Below are 20433 nucleotides of genomic sequence, written 5' to 3' on the forward strand. Positions count from 1 at the left end.
ACCTCGGAAGTCCGGATAAGATGCCGACGTCCAAGTTCAAGAGCAGTCGTTCTGGAGACATCCAGTGGATATCATTATCGGAGCAATTTTAGCATCCACTTCTTATCCTCCTGCGGACGTCCTTAGGTAATTCGTGCTGGACATATTGCCAATGTCCCGAGCCGCACTTTGTTCGAATTTTAGTGACGTACTGCTTCCTTGCTGAGAATTTCTGCGCTTGCAAATGCCAACGTAGAACTGGCCTCGAGTTCATTCAAGCTATGTGAACCACATCTAGCTTTGTTCACTATAGACATCCACGTTTGTCAACGAAATATCAACAATTCCTCAAAATTCCAGCATATAATAAACCAAGTTCCATTGAATTATACCCGCCCTTGCGATTTTTTCTTCTGGTGGAGAGCATGTAGTTAACCACAGCGGCAGGTTTGTGGACTGGTTCTAAAGCACAGCGTGATCGTAAGCTACCAAGCTGGTGTGACTGCCACATTTTTATTGCTTGCAGAGCCACGGAAGCTTTTCCATGCTTGAAGCGCTCAAGCTTCATCAAGTATACTTCTTTTCAAGCATCACGCGCGCCAGGCATTGATATGACCAGAAACCCACTGTCCTGTATAATAGTTGACGTGCATTCACGACACTTTTCAAATAACAGCAGCCACACATTAGAAAACTTAAAATAAAACATTTCGGTCATCTTTGAAAGAGCAGTGAACAGTGAATGTCTGCGCTCTCTTCATGTCTCGTATTCCATGTTGCAGTATAACTTTTTTTTTCATGCTCCCTGATGTTAAGGTGAAGAATAAGTGTACTGTGGTGTAAAAAGTTCACCGTGCTCTTGAAGTACACTGAGGATTATGCCTGGTCCTGCCCACCTTAATGCTTCTAAAGATATATTACTGATAGTGATGATTGGTAGATACTATTATATTCCGTGATCTCATGTCACTCTTGTAGCACTTGGGGGCTGGAAATTCTATGCTAGTGCTTTAAAAGCTGTCACATACGGCCTTTGCCTTTGACGCACACTGAGACAGGGCTAATTGGAGATCGTAGGGAGAGGCCTTCGTGCTGCAAAGGACATAAGGCTGATGATGATGATTATAATGCATGACTGTCACATGCATCCTTTCTTTGAATTCTATAGGTTTGCAGTACCTTGTCTTGTGACCAGTTCTGTGTTTGACCACTTGTAACACTTGCGTTACTAGCAGCTCTCTCTCTCTCTCTCTCTCTGCATTAAATCAGGTTTTCGTAATAAAAATGAATATAAAATATCTGTGAAGGTGATTATCCATTTTATGTAAACATAGCTTGCTTATGGCATCTGTGTTACATGGGTGCAAGTTTTATTTTCATCGGTACATGTCAATATTGCATCGTCTCTGCAGCAGAGATTCTACGGAATGCTAATGTTTACACCAACTGTGCCGATTTTAAATAAGAATGAACATCCCGAAGACATCCCTTAGTGGTCCTTGGTATGTCGTGCGGATGTCTAACGGACGTTTAGCAAAGAAAACATAAAAGAAATTCTTGCGTCCGTGCAACATCCGTATAACCATTCTAGACATACGCGGGACGCCCCTCGGACTGCCAATTAGTAAGCGCCTCGCAGTCCAGCGGATGTTCTGCAGACGTCCTATACGAATGAGCGAGATATCCAGAAGCGGTAGGCCAGCGGACCTCCAGAGGAGTTAAAAGGCCAACAGGATGCAACTAGACTCTGCTCCCAACGCAGATCGCCCTCAAGGTACTGCCGCGCGCAACTGCCACGGGCGCAGTTTCAGCCGGAGCAGAACGCCGACCCCGCCTCCCCTTCCCTCTCCTGGGTACCCTGGGGCCTCGAGCGCAATGTTGGGTCTCTCGCGCGCCACGGAAGACCAGCGCGCTTCCTCTTCGCTTCCGTCCCTTCCACGCGGGCGAGATTGAGCCGCAATCGTCGTCTCCCATCGCACGCTTTCACTCGCACATAAAGGCGCGCGGCGTCGGTGTTCTCGCCCTTGGACTTTATGCGCCAGCTCACAGCGACGGTGACGCCGACGGCAAAGTGCGCTTGGAGTGTCCATATTATTGCTATCGCAAAAAATAAATTTAAAAAGCGCCGCAAAGCCGCTGCGACAAACAGGCCAAGATTCGGGCGGTATAGGCGATGCGATGAAAGCAACTTTACTGGAAAGAACTAACTACATGAATTCATGCAATATTTTCACGTTTCAGCGCTGTTCCTCACCCCCCCCCCCTCCCGCCCCTTAATCTGTAGATGGAACGGACGAAACGAAACGGCTCAAGTTGACCGATCGGTGTCCAACCGTCACGCATGAAGGCTGGGCTCCGCGGGCGCACGGCGACCGCTCCCTGGTGTGCGGTCAGCGGTGCGATTGCTCAGACGCCAGCGAACAGGAACCGGCGTTCCTTGTCGCCGCCCGCGCTCTCGTAACCAGGATATCGGGGCATCGGTCACGCGTTTCGGCCCGTATTCTTTCGCACCACCTGATGGCCGTTTAGCTTAGCGCATTTATCGCTGACGTTGCTGTTACGTTCCTTCACCCTTTCCGCTTCTAAATGCACGTTGGCTTTGATCCGGTGTAGCATGTGCAACACATGCGATGCTCGTTCAGTATTACGCAGTGACGCGGTGCGGCCTGGTTTCGTTATTATTATTCTCCCTTGCCGCATTCTTCGTGTTCACGGGTGTTTCTGTTCTTGAGCCTCCCAACGCATTTGTGTCCACGAAGGAACACGAATGCTGCGCCAGGACCTGTGGTGTTGCACTGTATGCCGCTGAGCGCCGGAACGATCGATGTGGAGCAGCAAAGCAGTGCGCGCGTTCTCAGCATGCCACGTCGTGCTCCTGTTTTGCGCAAGGCGAAACAGGCCGACCGTGGACAGCTTGCCTACTGACACGTGCGTGCGTGTGCGCGGGTAATGTGGCTCCCGCATGAGCGGAACGGAGGCCTGTGCGGCGAGAGACTGTGCCGCTACTCCGCGCTGGTTCAAACGATCACCCTGTTCAACGGCTCAAGGCCCCCTGGGAGATCATGGAACGCAGAACTAGGTCTTACATCTGGTAACTGCACCTCGCTTCCTTACGGTTAGGTTTGTCAAGTAGAGGTCAAAGAGGCAAGACACGTGGAAGAACATCGAGGAGAGGCTGTGTAGACGCGGTCACCATTCAGCGAATGGGGAAATGATAGCGTTCTGATGAACTTCTGCCGGCGCGGTGCGGTGCTGGCTTCACATATGCGCCAGCAGCGCCGCGTTTATAGTCTGCCTGAATTAGCCTGTTCTATGCGCAGTTCCCACCTAATGGTAGAACACAGCGTTTTGACGCATCGTTTTAGCTCTGCGCCGCCAGTGTTCTGCCAGGCGTCGCACGCGAAGGCACGCAAACGGTGCAGCCAACGCGGGCACGCATCTGGCGCTTGCGTGGCGCGCTGACGGTGGCGGATGAGTGAATGTGGATGCAGCGATCATTCGTTCAGCCGCAAGGGATGGCCTTCAAGTTGGAATAGCAGAGGATCGGCGACAATGGCGGTAGCAACCTGGTTGCGTGAAGCCAATTTCCTTTCAGCGTTCGTTTTAATTCGGTGTAATAAAACCAGGACGCAGACGATGTCACAGCGGTTTTGCATGACAAGTCTCTTATATACTGATATTTGCGTACAGGCGCAGTAACTGTGTACCTAAGCAACACAGGCGATATCTTCGGACGCCGGATCGGAAGAGAACCTCCTCCGAGAAATTCAGAAGAAGCTGTGCGGCGACCCACCCGTTAATACGACGGCACATGACAAAGTTTACGGTGGGAAACCAAACGCCGACCTTGACCAACCCTTCACGCATGCTGAACTCTCTGCAGCACTATCGACGCTCATCAGAAACACCAGCCCGGGCCAAGATCGGATCATGAACAAGCATCTTCGGAACCTTCCGCAGCAGGCTACCGGAGCCCTGCTCCAGTACTTCAATGCATGATGGGAGAAAGGAAAGCTACCGGCTGCCTGGAAGCACTCCGAGATTAGCATGATCCTCAAACCAAATAAACAGCTCAGCATCGAGAATTTGCGCCCAATTTCTCTTACCTCGTGCGTAGGGAAACTTTTCGAGCATATGATTCACAACCGGCGAACCTCGTACCTCGAAGACAACGGATATTTTCCAAACACTATGTTCGGTTTCAGGCAGAACCTGTCAACGCAAGATGTCTTCCTTCTACTCAAGGAAGACCTCATCGACCACCTGAGTACCAGAAGCAAATAATCGATTTTAGCCATCGACGTAAAGGGAGCTTTTGACAACGTCAGTCACGAAGCTATCCTCTGCAAGCTCGAAGACCTGGGCTGCGGTTCTCGGACATACGACTATGTCAGGAATTTCCTCACGGGCCGCACGGCCACAGTTGGAATATACAACCTGCGCAGCGACAGCTTCCGACTACCGAGCAAAGGCGCCCCGCAGGGTTCGGTCATATCGCCGTTGCTCTTCAACGTCGCAATGATCAAACTACCCAGCCTCCTTGACGCGATACCAGACGTAAGCCAAGCTTTCTGTGCCGATGATATCACGTTATGGACAAGGGCCTCAAACACTGGAACACAAGAAACACGCCTACAGGAAGCAGTAGATACCATCGAGAGCTACTTGCACAAATGCGGCCTCCGCTGTGCTCCCGAGAAGTCCGAACACCTCGTTCTCAAGTCAAGAACGAGAGGCAGACCACCCGGCTACGATGAACCCGATCCTAACGTCACCCTCAATGGAACGCCCATTCCAAAAGTGGTAACCCTACGAGTTCTAGGGCTACACATACACAAAGACGGGTCCGGGGCGGCCACCCTCCCGTGACTACAGTGAACGCTATCACAGCTCACGCATCTTGTCAGGAGAGTTGCAAGCCATACAAGCGGACTTAAAGAACAAGACACGCTACGCGTGATGCAAGCACTCCTCACCAGTCGAATAACATACGGCACGCCCTACCTCGCGCTGAAGAATGCAGGGATAGAAAAAATTAACATTCAAATAAGGAGAACCATCAAAATCGCCCTGGGCCTACCATCTACGGCTTCGACTACGAGACTTCTCAAGGTGGGCGTACACAACACCTGGCAAGAGCTAGCTGAAGCTCACAAAGCCAGTCAATTAGAACGACTGAAGCTCACGCCCACCGGAAGATCAGTGCTGCAACGGCTGAGCTACGGTGAAACCTTTATAGCCACCCCGGACCGAAAAGAAAAAATTCCTTCAAACCTCCGCGAATCCCTGTGCATAGCCCCAATTCCACGCAACATGCACCCCACGTACCACAAGGAAAGAAGACAAGCCCTAGTGGATGCTCTACGGCGAAGACACAGGCAAGATCCGGACGCCAGATACACCGACGCAGCCAAATACCCGCAAAGAAACGCTTACGGCTTGAGCGTCGTAGATTCTCAGGGCAGAGGGCTAGCGTCTGCTACAGTCCGTGCACAAAACCCCGAGACTGCAGAAGAGATGGTGATCGCCCTAGCAACTACCACGTGCAATGACGCAGCTGTCATCTTCTCCCATTCTCAAGCAGCCGTCATGAACTACGCTAAGGGTCGCGTGTCGACAGAAGCACTGAAGCTATTGAAGCACCGCAGTACTCCGGTCACCTACCCCTGCGTGACATGGGTTCCTGGGCACGCGGGGCTGGAGGGGAACGAAGCAGCACATGCCGCGGCCCGAGGCCACACCTGCCGGGCCGACCCTTCCTACTCTCGAGGCGCCCGGTCTGCACCAGCGGAGGCAGAGAGCGTACTCATCACGTACTCAGGGATCCTTTAACATCACAGGCTGGAACGCAGAGTGTACCCACCACCTCACCCAAAGCTCAACAAGGAAGAAAGCACTACACTCAGAAGACTGCAAAGTAATACTTATATCCACGGAATCATCATGCATAGACTGTACCCAACGCTACAAGGATACCACTGCCCAATGTGCGGCGTACCGGACACCTTAGCGCACCTGATCATCGAATGTCCATGGCATCTAGACAAAGACGCATTGCCTTCACCGAGAGACTGTTGCAACGCCAGACAAAGCGAAGACCTCATAGAAACATGGGAGGCCAAGCTCGTCTCCGAGGACCTGGAACAACAACGACGCCTCGTCGCCAGGGCCAAGGAGGCAGCGACGGCCAGTGGGTTCCTGGAATGAGGAGACCTCCCACCGAGAGTAGAACCGGGGCTTACCCGGAATACTGTTTCCAAAATAAAAGTTTATTCCTCATCCTCCTTCCAGCGGTTAGGGCGAGGAGCGGCCCGTGTCTCGTCGCTCTGACAAGCCTTAGCTTTTATATGTCGCATGGATTCCCAGAGGCGGAACTTCATATTGAAACATTGCGAACGTAGCTCCTCAAGACTTTGATATCTTGTATTCCTTAACGATCTCTGGAATGCATAGTCCAAGTCCAGTTTTTATTGTTTACTCTAGACGCTGTCTTGTTTCTTTGAATTCCACAGTTTCAATCAAAGCCCAAGTTTGATGACGTCACTTCCGGATAGTTCAGATAGTAAAACCTAACCCGAGGTTTAAAAAAAAATTATGGCGTTTACGAACCACAACCACGATCTTATTATGATGCTCGCCTTAGTAGGTGACTGCGGAAATTTGGACCTCCTATGTTTTCTTGGTCCTAAAAATTAAATTAAATTATGGGTTTTCATCCGCCAAAACCACGATCTGATTATGAGGCACACTGTAGTGGGCGACTCTGGAATGATTTTGACCACCTGGGATTATTTAACGTGCACCTAAATCTAAGTACAAGGGTGTTTTCACCTTTCGCCCCCATCGAAATGCAGCCGCCGTGGCCAGGATTGGGTCCCGCGACCTCGTGCTTAGTAGCCCAACACCATAGCCACTAAGCAACCGCGATAGGTGTGACCCGAGGTGAACCCTATTTGTGAGTGACGGAATATTTTAAAACCCCTTATTCAAACTGTCAATTGCTCGAATTAAAATAAGTTGTTTTTCTTCTGCGCATCATCCATACCTGAAAAATATGCGTGCGTAGGAACGTCTTATTCATCGGATACATAAATATCTTGTGACGATGAAGTGAATATACGCAATTAACTTTTGTGTTAGCTCGAAATTATTTTCAGCTGAAATGAAATTATTGGCCTCGGCCACGCAATATAAGCACCCCTCATATATCTAAAATAAGGTTGCCTGCACAGCGGATGCATCGCTTTCAAGAACTGGTCAAGGTGTTACCGCGAAGACGGTTCAGAGGTTTCTAAAGGAGGCATTGTTTTCGGCAGGAAATTATCCGGAGTTACGGAGGCTAGAAAGGCGCATGGTGATCTAGTATCCGTATAGTAATAAACAAGACAATCCAATATCTCTTGTAACAACATAGGGACGGACTTCAAACGGGCCAATGCATGCTCACCTATCGAGGTTCGTGACGTTGCTCGGAAAGTCCTCACGTTGGCCTTCCCCGTTGAACGTTTGCGAGGGCGAAAAACTAGTTTCCCACCGAAACTGCTGCAGTAGACGAAACTGTGGCGCTGCGGCGAGCAGGGCGCTTCGTCCCACGGTGCACGCATGCGCACGCGGCGCGCCAAGTGTGCACACGAGCCGCGGCGTTTGTTGCCCGCGTGCACAGCGCGGTACAGTGACACGGACAAGCTCTGTTAGATTTCAGTTGCGAGCGTATTACCTTGATTAGCCTAAACTTCGCCCTTCGGACTTCAAACGGCTTTGTAACATTGCAAATTTATCATATTCAACAAAATATTGCGTTATGTGAATTAATAAGTTCGCATAGGTTATGCGCACGCGCAGGAACTAATTGCCTTGCTGTTCTTAGAAAGTCATGATTACTCGGAAATTTCGAAAGATAACGCGTAATGACGCCACATGTTCGCCTGAAGCCACAAGCGCGAAGGTTAGACAACTTCACGCACAACTCGTCGTTCGCGTATGGTAGCGAAACTGTTGCTGCGTCTCAGTTCCCTCTCGTAAGTTTTGTGTGAACCTGTGCGCGGTTAAGAGGCGTTTAGTTTGTGGCTCGCCCACATAGCTTTAAGAAGCGTTATGCGATTGTTACGTAACGCGTAGCGCCGTGATTGAACGAACCTTTGAACAGGCTGCAGAAACTGCAGTCGCAGATGGCGATGAGAGAACTGGCTAATTTGGAAGGAAAATAAAGAGTTGCTCTTATAGCCTCAAAGAATGAGTCGCACATTCTCTGAAAACTGAATATAGTCAATGTCAGGCTTAGTGGAAGTGTTTGTTGCAGCAGAGCCGCAGCCAAGAAGGGTCTAGATAAGTCTGCACGCTACAAGTCCGGTCTCAAGTGGCGGCGCTCCACCAAGGTTACTCAGCAGTAGGATTCAACTACCGCAGGCTTTTCACAGCTATCTCGCTTGGGAACAGAATGTGTTTCGGCCAAGGCCTAGATTAATAAACTGCCTTCAGAAAGCATTGAAATAGTACTTAATCGCGGGAAGAAATGACTATCTGTTAAGGAAAAAGTGGCATTCCTGTGTCCTCTTGTGTTAATGTTCACTTGCCAGATGTCACAACCTCTGCGAAAGCTTGTCAAATAATTGAGGCGGTTACAACAATCAATTTATTAAAGTTCGTGGAGCTGAATTGGCGTCTATCGGAGGCGCTGGGTATACTCCTCCGCTCGGACGTATGGAGAAAAATTGAATTTTGGGGCCTCACGTGTCAATACCACGGTCTGATTATGAGGAAACGCCATAGTGGCGATCCTTAACGTGCCCCCATGTACGCGGGAGTTTTTACATTTCGCCCCCATCGAAATGTGGCCGCAGTGGTCGGGATTTGATCCCGCGACCGCGTGCTTAGCAGCGCAACAGCCTAGCCGCTAAGCCACCACGGCGGGTGTTGAGAACAATACGATTACGTTATGTGGGATGTGATCGTTAGCCTAATTAAGGCCCATTTAACTGATGCTGTTATGAGTATAGGTCGTCAGTATGCATTAAACTTATCCAGTAAAACACTCCGAGATAATTATTTTATGATACGCAGAGACTACCTGTTGAACTGGATTACTTAAAGTGAACATACTGATAAACATTAGGAATAAACACAAACACGCTTCGGTAGCTTTCATTCAATAAACAGAATGAACAGGTATTGCGCACGCGTACACAGCAAGCTTAACCAAGATTTTTGCTCCAATTCGAACTTATACAAGCCATCATCAAGTGAGTGCCTAAACCGAAACAACCCAGCATTTTATCAAACGCTGCTTTTCCGCAGCGTGTTTTGAAGCCTCTTGCTGTTTTTTCTGATTAACAAGCGTGCCATTACGGATAAACCTTTCTGAAAAGGTCGAGCTGACGCTACCTGTCAGCTTACTATCTTAGAACGACAGAAAGCTGAGCTAGTTGGTAAGAATTCATAACGCAAAAAAGGGCAAGGCGTGCAGACACGGACGCAAGAGAAGAGATGTGGGCAACACGAACGCCGTCGCGTTCGTGTTGTTCACTTCTCCTGTGTCCGCGCCTGCACGCCTTACCCTTTCTTTTTGCATTATGAGCGTACTATCGTTGCTGAGCAGCATCACCGGATCTCTCGCACAAAGGGTGCAATCGTTTCAAGTAAATCTTTCTTCCTGGGGCATTCTGTTGCTCGTGTCTAGACAAAAGCCGAATTTCGAGACAGCGTCTCCCTCAGCGTGCGTCGCTTGGCCGAGTGAAGGGAAGCGGACGTGTGCGCACGCAGTGCACCACGCCGGCGCTCTGCGAGGCGAACACTGCGTGAAGGAAGGAAGCCTGATGACCTACTCTCGTCGGTGCCCATGTTATGGTTCCTGTATGCTCTGCAGTGGCACCTGGATCATATGACTCTGATTACGCCTGCGAAGAAAATAGCTTCATTCCAATTAATTTCACGAACGTAATGTCGCCGGTGGGAGTTCTCGCACAAACTCAAGGTAGCCCACCACCTGAGACTCTGGTAAATATCGTGGACGGGCTGTCCAACAACGTGTCCTCTGTGAGAACACAGAAGTGAACTCACAGACGTGGCGATGATCGAGACTAAAATTTCCAGACCTGTATTTTGGAGCACGATTATGCTGAAATCTCCGATAGGCGCTAACGCAGCGCGTGTTTTTGTCGACGAGTGCGTCGCAATGTGCCGCTTTGGCTAGATTCCATGTTCCACGCATGAAAATGAAATGCGCAAGAGAGAGAGAGAAACGAAAAGCGGTAGGTAGGGAGGTTAACAATGTACGTGCAGGGTTGGTTACCGTACACTTGGTGATGGAGAAAGGCTAATAGATGAAAAGTAAATAGAAGAAAAATCTACTATATGCACAACAGGGCATGTTGTACAACAAGTAGGGCCTCTTCTTGCACACACAGCTGCATACTCAATTTGTAGCAATGCGCAATGGCTGGCAATGCCTGGGGATGTTTGTTAACGCACGAATTTCAGTGGCTAAGGAACTGGACACTTCCGGCTGCAAGCTGAGCACAAATCCGCCCGATTGCATAAACAGCGTGCACACCGTCGGCGACGTCAACCTCTCGAAGAATCCCGACCTTGAGTTCTCCTGCAGGAGGAAACGCTCGAAACATGTTTGTCCTCGTCAGTGCCGTAATTTTGTGCCCGCTATTGCGCTGGCCCGCGAGTGTTAAACGCTGCTGATCAACAAGAATGCCTTAACTGACGCAGCAAAATTGTCCAATATGCTGCGTCACCCTGTGTCTACTTTGTGCCGTGCACTCCATTCGCATCACGTGAAAATACACCAACTCGCTCACGTTGCCGCCGAAACCCTTTGTACACGTGCATTCACACTGCAGCATCGCAGTACGTGATGCGACAGCGAAATAATCGCCGAAAGTGATCGCTGCGGGTTGTCGCTCCAGAAGGAATTGAGCACACACAAAAAAGAAGAAAAAAGACAGGCCGTTGAAGGTGGTGCCCACATTACGCAGTACGTACCGCTATCCGCATGGTTATCGTAGTTGTCCGCCAGAAGCGAAGACAAGCCGTCGTAGAAGAGGAAATCAACGCGTAGTTGACAGCACTGCACGTGTAATCCCAGCCGCGCGACAAGCGCGCAAACACAGCACGGCGGTCGGTCCTTCTTGCGGAGCGGTGCGTGCTTGCGTGAGCGGACAGAGCGTAATCGGCGAGCTTTCCCTCTAATCGCCGCTTATATGCGGGGAGAGCTGCGACGCTTTCGCTCTCGCGAACGACCGCCGCGCCGCGTGACCCAGTTCCGGCGCCGCCTCGTGCGTCTATCTGTCGGGGGGAGGAGGAGAGGAGTGTCTACTCGAGGTGCGAGCGGTGCTGCGATGGTCGCGCGGATTATATAAACGGTCATTAAAGAAGCAGCCTGCATCTTTGGCGCTACCCAAATGTGCCCCAAATGCATAGCGTACGTCAATCTCCCGGCGCTACGTGTTAAACGGAAACGTTCAAAGGGCGAAGTTGTTCCATGACCACACTTCCGCTTGACGCTGCGAAATCTGGCCGGACACCGCCTTACCAACATTCTTGATGCCCATCAGTGGCTTCTCACAATTGGCGACAGCATCCAAGGCATTTCGGATACATTATGGGTGTCTTGCATCGAGCGGTAACGTGAAGACAGCGGTAATTCTGTGTTAAAAACGGTCACCGACAAAACGTGAAACGATGAATGCCTGACAATGGTTTTGCAAACCACAGTTTTCAAGGCAGAGAGTTGGGCTAGTTGGGATTTAGATAAAGTCTTGTTCCAGCATATAAGAAAAAAAAAAAAAACAGAGGTGCAGGGACAAGAAGGCCTTCAGGAAAGGTAGGGGGGGAGGGGGGGTCTAAGGAAAAATACATTAACCGACAATGTTACTGAAACTACAATTTTTCCTTCTTTTCATTAAAAAAAATACATAATTCGCTCCCTTGTGGAGTAACTTTCATGTCCTCACGACTGCAGTTTTCATAGGATAGGAGTTGAATGCTGGGATGGGTTTTAACAAATCGTACGAAACAGATAACTAGGCTACATAGATATATGAGATGTGACATAACACCTGGCACTACGCGGTAATTCCAAGTAACCACTCTACGAATTTATCTATAGCCGTTCTCTTTGTCTTACGGACAGCAGCTGTATCTTTTTCATAAGTTAAAGGGACACTAAAGAGAAAAATGATTTCGTCTGGGTCAGCAAATTGCCGCTCTACTGCACCAAAAACACAACTCTTACCTCGATAGGACGCTTCGTAAGCCAGAAAAAGCGCAAGATTGAAAGACGGGTGGCGACGCCCCCTTGAGTTCCCGCACCTGGTCGCTGTGACGTCATGGATTTTGATGGCATCTTCTAGGGCCTACTTAATTATATAGTGGTACAGATTGACTACATTGTCTTCTAAAGGAACCAAATATTCAACATGGCAAGTTTCAGGAACCCTTACTAAGCCAAGGGGGCCCAAATGCGAAAACATACTTTAGTATCCCTGACGTCACACTGACGTACCGGCGTCGGGGTTTAGGAGCGAAATTCAAATACTGAAACTTCGACCTTCATTTTCTAGTCTAATAATCAAACTATTATTTTGAAATGACTGCCTGCAGTGTTCTCACACAATACTTTATTAGTCTAAACTGATTTGTTGTTTCGCTTTAGTGTGCTTTTAAGGCTAATTAGATCGTGTATACAAGATCTATCTGCCTTTACTTACGTGGCTGGTGAAGCTGCACATAAATAATAATTAAAGATACTAAAAACAAGCAAATCCAATTGCGCTCACTGTACTGATTAAAAATGTTCACTTTACAGTATATAGGGCCGATAGTGACGGCGGATCCGGATCATGAGACAGAAATAATCAGAAGAATAAGAATGGGCTGGGGCGCGTTTGGCAGGCATTCTCAGATCATGAACAGCAGGTTGCCATTATCCCTCAAGAGAAAAGTGTATAATAGCTGTGTCTTACCAGTACTCACCTACGGGGCAGAAACCTGGAGGCTTACGAAAAGGGTTCTACTTAAATTAAGGACGACGCAACGAGCTATGTAAAGAAGAATGATGGGTGTAACGTTAAGGGATAAGAAAAGAGCAGATTGGGTGAGGGAACAAACGCGAGTCAATGACAGCTTAGTTGAAATCAAGAAAATGAAATGGGCATGGGCAGGACATGTAATGAGGAGGAAAGATAACCGATGGTAATTAAGCGTTACGGACTACATTCCAAGGGAAGGGAAGCGTAGCAGGGGCGGCAGAAAGTTAGGTGGGCGGATGAGATTAAGATGTTTGCAGGGACGACATGGCCACAATTAGTAAATGACCGGGGTAGTTGGAGAAGTATGGGGGAGGCCTTTCCCTGCAGTGGGCGTAACCAAGCTGATGATGATGATGATGATGATGATACAGTATATAGAAACAGTGGCATAGCACACAAAGCATGATGGTCCCCCTCCCGAAATTTCTCCGTTAGTATGCGGCCTTCCCAGTCTCCCTCCCCTATTCCTACCCGTCGCCGGTCAAATGGGTGCCTCCCCCCCCCCCCCCCGCTCTTCGAAAAGATGTTTCTGGCTATGCGACTGCATAGACAAATTCTGCTCAAATCAAGAAAAGCTCTTTTTCAGCATAAGCAGAAAAAAAAGTTATTTCCTAAATAAGAGTCTGCTTGTTTCCGTTTTCTTCGTTGAAAATATTTTTTTAGTGAGAGAGAGCGAATAAACATTATTGAAAACTGGTCCGGCAGTTTTCCTTCGGGGGGAGACGGGGGAAAGGGCGATTAACCTTTCTCCCGTCCCACCTTCCGTCGATGATGATGGCGGTGGTGGTGCCTCAGATGACGGCTCGAAGTCCTTGACCCGTTTAGTGAGAACACAAATTTTTTGTTGTCTCTTTTTTAACCTTTATTTCTTGCAGCGTTCCCCCCTTGTGACGTGCCTTTGTTTCGTCGCGCTTGTTCCTTGCTTGTTCCTCCCCCGCTATCACCTCGCCAGATGCTCCGCCGAGGATTAACTCACATATCCGAAGACCATGTTTTTGTCTGCACTTAAGGCTATGGCTTGAGAATATCTGAGAGGACACATATCGTACTATATAGTACCAGGATCGTCCAACCCCATCCTTGATCGCAGGGTGCAAACTGAGTTACCAGCGAGAAGTGGGATGGGGGGCTCCAATCTTTACGGGAGTTGCTAGTAGGGTGGTTCAATCAACCACGACAATGATGACCTTCGGGCTTTTAATGCACTTTGTGATTTTGGAAATTGATCATTTTGAACGAAATATTGCCTCATGAATTCGCAGTGACTATGTATGTGCGCAGAAACTTGTTGCATTCATGCGTTTAAAAAGCATGATTGCTTTTAAATTTAGGGAAATGAAACGTTATGAATAACTTCAAAAGGACGTCTGATGCGACAGGCACGAAGAGAGACAAGCCCATCCACTACAGACCATTTCAATGGTAGTTTAACAATCGCAGCGTATTGCCTCCAGAGTTGGCCCGCGTTGCAAACCATGGCACAACGCCAGTTGCCCACTTTCGATCAGCATAATGCTGTCGTTTCAGAATATGCATAACCTGTAGGCAAAGGTAAGGAGCCGAGGGAAGTTTGTTTAAATTCCGGTTTCTCGTATTGACGCAATGTTTATTGTTGTTCTCGCTGCGATCGCAAAGTTTGCAGCTTCAGTACGAAAACGACGTTCGACACGGCGGCTGCAACGGCGAGGTCGCAGCACGTGGTGTACACGCCCGCGCACGAATTTCGCCGTTCGGGATCCGCCCCCTGAGGGCAGCACCGTCGAGTGAGCTCGCGCACTCCGGCCGGTCACCCAAGTGCGCCGGCGCAGGTGGTCAAGGCTGCAGTGCGGCCACTCCTCCTCGCCCTACGCTCTGCGAGCCGCGACAGCAGCCGCGCCTGCTGATGAATTCCTAACCGCCGAGTGCGGGCGGCAAACGCTTGCACCGTGAACTCAATCGCTTCCGAACGATCTGGCCGGCTGCCGATATGCTACAGTTCGGAATCCAATCACCGGTGCCCGGTTCCCATCGGTGCGGACGGGCGTTCTCGCTGCTTCGGCATTGTATGCCACGTGCATCCGGGTATCAAGGGCTTCCAAGAAGGAAGCTTTCTGCGTTGCTTTAAGTTCGCTTATGACGGAGCAATCGCAAGAACACGACGTACAAAAGAGAAGGAGCTCTGTCATGTCCACACCTCCTAGTGTCCGCATATTCACAACGTATAATCGAGGACTTCGTGATTGGAGCACGTGGGTCGCCGCTACTCCCGCCAGGGCTCTCCGACCAAGAGTTTTTTGATGGCGATAGCCAATTGTGGGATCCCAGACGGGCAACTTTCGTTATGATGGAACAGTGCGCACTAGGAAAAATTACATTTCCGAGGGTGGTGTCGAAGCACCCATTTTGCGACCCTACTTTCCCTTAAAATTTTCGAAAATTGGTGAATTCGTTAGTAGATCATCCTTAGTGCACCCTTCCATTAATTTCACGGGGCTTAAAGGGTGTTCTGTGCGAAACATACACATTGGAGAATTTTAGGGTGCTCGGGCACTGTAACATTTCAAGCATGCAAGAAGCTATAAGTGTCTATTTCCCGGCAGTTTGCTCCAAGTGATGGTTCGAGCACGTCAAATGGTCACAGTAGGCTATGGATGTCATCCTGCTAGCGACCCCCCGTTGGAAGTTTATTGTGCTCCGTATGATCGGAGTAGAAATTTTACTCCGTACGAGCTTAATTTTTGCGTGGAACCATGGGAGTTTTTTTGTATCTTTTAATTTTTTTCTTTGCACTGGACGGAGTTTTTTTGAGCTGCAACGGGAGTATAAAAAGAAGTATCGCGTTAGTTTGCGTGAAGATTTTTGTATGCAGAAGCTACTGCTCAAATTTCAAAATATACACACAAGACCGCGTCGAATTCAACGAAACGAGTCAATGAAAGCACATAAACCATGACATACATAAACATTTCAGGTAAAACACGGGGAAGGCGGGAGATGCAAAATTCAAGACGATGAGCAAAACGAGAGCAAGGTGAAAGTAGGAGCCAAATCCCTCGAACCGAGTTGTTTCCTTCGCCGTCCGCCATACGGCGCAACTTGTCGGATCAGCAGCCTGGCTCCCGTCTGCAAAATGTGTACTCGTGCCGAAAGCAGTTTCTGCTTCATTCTACAAAATGCAGGCAAGTACCGATGTTTAAGTACATCTCAAACAACTTAGACTACGATATGCTACCCTGTGAGCGATGTGTGCTCTCGATTAGACGAGTAGTTTCTGGACAGGAATTTTTAAAGTCCACCAGCCAAATATGGAAGACCCTGCATATACAAAGTCCACAATATTTGGCTGCGCGTGTTCATAAAAATATTTTGCACTCAACGAGATCTAACGCGCCGCGGCGGCATGGAGGCCTTATGGGGACAGGATGAAATCCAGCAGAACGATCCGCTCCTTACTTTTCACGAGATGACATCTCACTATAGGCTTAGTAGAAGGGCCTATCCTCTTCCTCACCCGAAGTTAGACAGGTCTCAGTCCGTTTCACTTAGAATGCTCCAGACGGGCTCATTCCCCTCGCTGGGCTTTCTCAGCCCTCTCTACACAGACGTCGATTCAAGCTGTCCGGAGTGTAATGAGATTTATTGTTCTTTAGCGCACATGCTCTGGCAATGCCCCGCGTTACCTAACAGCCCTCTATCCAGCGAAGCCGACTGGGAAGAGGCACTCCGGAGCCCATCGCTCCAGACACAACTAGAGGCAATCCAGAGGGACCAAGAAAGGGCAGAACATCACGGTATTCCTGCCCCGACTTGGACGCGGCCAGCGACTTCCGCGAGTCCCCGATAGGGGAGCCCGCTGAAGCTCCTCAGGATCAAATGAAGTTCATTTTCTGTCTGTCTGTCTGTCTGTCTGTCTGTCTGTCTGTCTGTTTGTCTGTCTGTCTGCACTCAACGTTCACTGTCCTTGCTCAAATTTTGCAGAACGATCGAATTTTGTCGTCGACTTTGTTTAGTATAACACTTGACACGATTAGTTGCCTGTTTTTTAATATAAAAATGAGAAACTGTTTCCGCCTATGAGAAATATGGCGTCTGAAAAGCCGGCCCTGGCACAGACTTATGTCGCCGCCTGCCAGCAGCAGCAGGAAAGAGCTGCTTAGCAGATGAAACGGCATCTTGAAATCGGCCACTTAGGCGGGAGCAGCTCCCTTCCTGCTGCTGCCAGCAGGCGACGACGTAAGCCTGTGCCAGGGCCGGCTTTTCAGACGCCATTTTTCCCATAAGCGAAAACAGTTTCTCATTTTTGTCTTAAAGAACAGGCGACTAATCATGCCAAGTGTTATACTAAACCAAGTCCCAAGATAGTGCAATACCGGCCCGACCCGCGGCGGAGGTGAAGCAGGCGTTAAGCACTACCCATACGTAGGCCGATCCCGAAGATAGTGCAATGCCGGGCCGACCCGCGGCGGAGGTGAAGCAGGCGTTAAGCACTACCCATACGTAGGCCGATCCCGAAGATAGTGCGATGCCGGCCCGACCCGCGGTGGAGGTGAAGCAGGCGTTAAGCACTACCCATACGTAGGCCGATCCCGAAGATAGTGCAATGCCAGGCCGACCCGCGGCGGAGGTGAAGCAGGCGTTAAGCACTACCCATACGTAGGTCGATCCCGAAGATAGTGCGATGCCGGGCCGACCCGCGGTGGAGGTGCACTTCGCCATTAAGGTGCCCACATGCATCGCTCGCTGAGCATCCTTCTTCAGAGTGGAAGGGCACTGAGATTATTTTGATCACAGTTCAATTTGTTCACGTACATTGCCAAGACTAAGATATAGATAAAAGGGCACGAGCGATCTATTTTAAGGAGCTTTAAGAGCACTGCAGATGAAATCGTGTTCAAACGTAATTAATAGGTCAGTTTTCATGTGCGGATACTGTGACATTGACCAGTCAGAATCAGTATCAAATTTTATTACATATTTGTAGTTTTTACAAAATGCAATATACAGGAGGAGGCCCCGGAGTCGGAGACTGAATTGGGACCTGCTGTACATGGTATACACAAATGGAAAAGTAAACGTAGTTATACCAACGACAGTAAATAATACAAAACTATATAAACATGCATATATAGGTAACCCCCTTTTTGCCAAATATTGTACTGCCGATGGTTTTAGAAGCCCTCAGAAGGAAGACATCTTATGCAGCTCTTAGCGGCAGTTACCGGTTGTCATACAGCTTCTTTCAGAGTCTAGAAAATGTCTAGAGAATGTAGCTTTAGTTGGGACATTCTGGCACCTATATTCGCTTCACATGAAGTGCTAAATAAAATTGCTTATGCATTTTCACATTTTCACCTTTCTTTGGTTCAACTCACAATACAAAATGTGTTAATCAGTATCAAGAATTTGACGTAATAGTTCTGCGGAAACCCGCAAGGTGGAGAGATGTAATTAACTAAGAGAAAATGAGACATCCACCCAATCGTAGCAATGGCTACAAAGGAAACCCATACGGGTTCCTCGAAAGAAAAGCCTCGATGTTGAAGAAAAATTCGTCCTGGTCTGGGACGTTTAACCCTGAATTGCGTGCACCTTCGACTGGCTGAGAACTCAGTAATATTTAGTAGCTCCAATTTTAGCTGTAACCTTTAGTAACTCCACGTAAAGAAACACTGGGCAAGGTACAATTTTATAGAACTACGGTGTCTTGTCGTCAGACCTCTGAAGACCAAACGCGGCACGCTTTACCTTCTCCCGTGCTTCGCGCACACGCACGCGCAGTTCAGCAGCTCGGCCAACGTCGACTGGCACATGCGCTATGCACGCGCACCCCGCACGCAAGCGTTGGGACGCTGAGCGCTGCAGGGAAATGACGAGGGTGCGTATTTGCAGCCAGCATTTTGGTTTTGTGAATAGTAAGCCTGAACCACTCTGCTGGCAGGGGGAGTGTCAGTGAATGAGCAGTTTTATGGTGTCAGCACATTGCAATTGACTCAAACGCGTTGTCAAGTGCCTGCGTAAACTCATTTATTAAAGAAAACGTTGATTGCCTCGGCTATCACCGTTACACCATGGTCGCCCTCAAGAACTCGCAATTTGCGCACGCACGATATCAAACATCAATGGAAGAACGCCGTTTTCTGCTGCATGAAGCAATAATACGTCACGCCGTATGCGTATAACAGCCAAAGTGCGCACTGTATAGTCTCTCATGTGTAGGATAACAAGTTCTAACACAGGGAGACGCATGCCACGCACGAATAAACTTGCATCACGCGATCTGCCTCTTCACATCTTCCGGATCGAGTTACCGATCTGCCTTGGTTTAATTCACATACTGTATTTTGCCCTGACTAGTGGGACTGCAAAGGGGGAAGGCAGCTGGGGAGGATCAGGTAACAGCAGATTTGTTGAAGGATGGTGGTCAGATTGTTCTAGAGAAACTGGCCACCCTGTATACGCAATGCCTCATAACCTCGAGCGTACCGGAATCTTGGAAGAACGCTAACATAATCCTAATCCATAAGAAAGGGGACGCCAAAGACTTGAAAAATTATAGACCGATCAGCTTACTGTCCGTTGCCTACAAAGTATTTACTAAGGTAATCGCAAATAGAATCAGGAACACCTTAGACTTCTGTCAACCAAAGGACCAGGCAGGATTCCGTAAAGGCTACTCAACAATAGACCATATTCACACTATCAATCAAGTGATAGAGAAATGTGCAGAATATAACCAACCGTTATATATAGCTTTCATTGATTACGAGAAAGCGTTTGATTCAGTCGAAACATCTGCAGTCATGGAGGCATTACGGAATCAGGGTGTAGATGAGCCATATGTAAAGATACTGGAAGATATCTATAGCGGCTCCACAGCCACCGTAGTCCTCCACAAAGAAAGCAACAAAATCCCTATAAAGAAAGGCGTCAGACAGGGAGATACGATATCTCCAATGCTATTCACAGCATGTTTACAGGAGGTATTCAGAGGCCTGGAGTGGGAAGAATTGGGGATAAAAGTTGATGGAGAATACCTTAGCAACTTGCGATTCGCTGATGATATTGCCTTGCTTAGTAACTCAGGAGACCAATTGCAATGCATGCTCACTGACCTGGAGAGGCAAAGCAGAAGGGTGGGTCTGAAAATTAATCTGCAGAAAACTAAAGTAATGTTTAACAGGCTCGGAAGAGAACAGCAGTTTACGATAGGTAGCGAAGCACTGGAAGGGGTAAGGGACTACATCTACTTAGGGCAGGTAGTGACCACGGATCCGGATCATGAGACTGAAATAACCAGAAGAATAAGAATGGGCTGGGGTGCGTTTGGCAGGCATTCTCAAATCATGAACAGCAGGATGCCACTATCCCTCAAAAGGAAAGTGTATAACAGCTGTGTGTTACCAGTACTCACATATGGGGCAGAAACCTGGAGACTTAC

At 48.8% G+C, this 20433-nt stretch overlaps 1 protein-coding gene across 2 annotated transcripts in view; it reads right to left on the reverse strand.

The window, feature by feature from the left end:
• Positions 1–11151, reverse strand: part of LOC142585982 (uncharacterized) — a 51815-nt gene extending 40664 nt beyond the window's left edge. For both annotated transcript variants that reach the window (XM_075697153.1, XM_075697152.1), the window contains exon 1: positions 10969–11151. In XM_075697153.1, the coding sequence (XP_075553268.1) occupies positions 10969–10980 (12 nt within the window). In that variant the 5' untranslated portion in view covers positions 10981–11151. The remainder of the gene's footprint in view (positions 1–10968) is intronic.
• Positions 11152–20433: the final 9282 nt, after the last annotated feature.

The sequence above is a fragment of the Dermacentor variabilis genome, chromosome 6, assembly GCF_050947875.1.
Source record: "Dermacentor variabilis isolate Ectoservices chromosome 6, ASM5094787v1, whole genome shotgun sequence".
In the NCBI taxonomy this organism is placed as follows: domain Eukaryota; kingdom Metazoa; phylum Arthropoda; class Arachnida; order Ixodida; family Ixodidae; genus Dermacentor; species Dermacentor variabilis.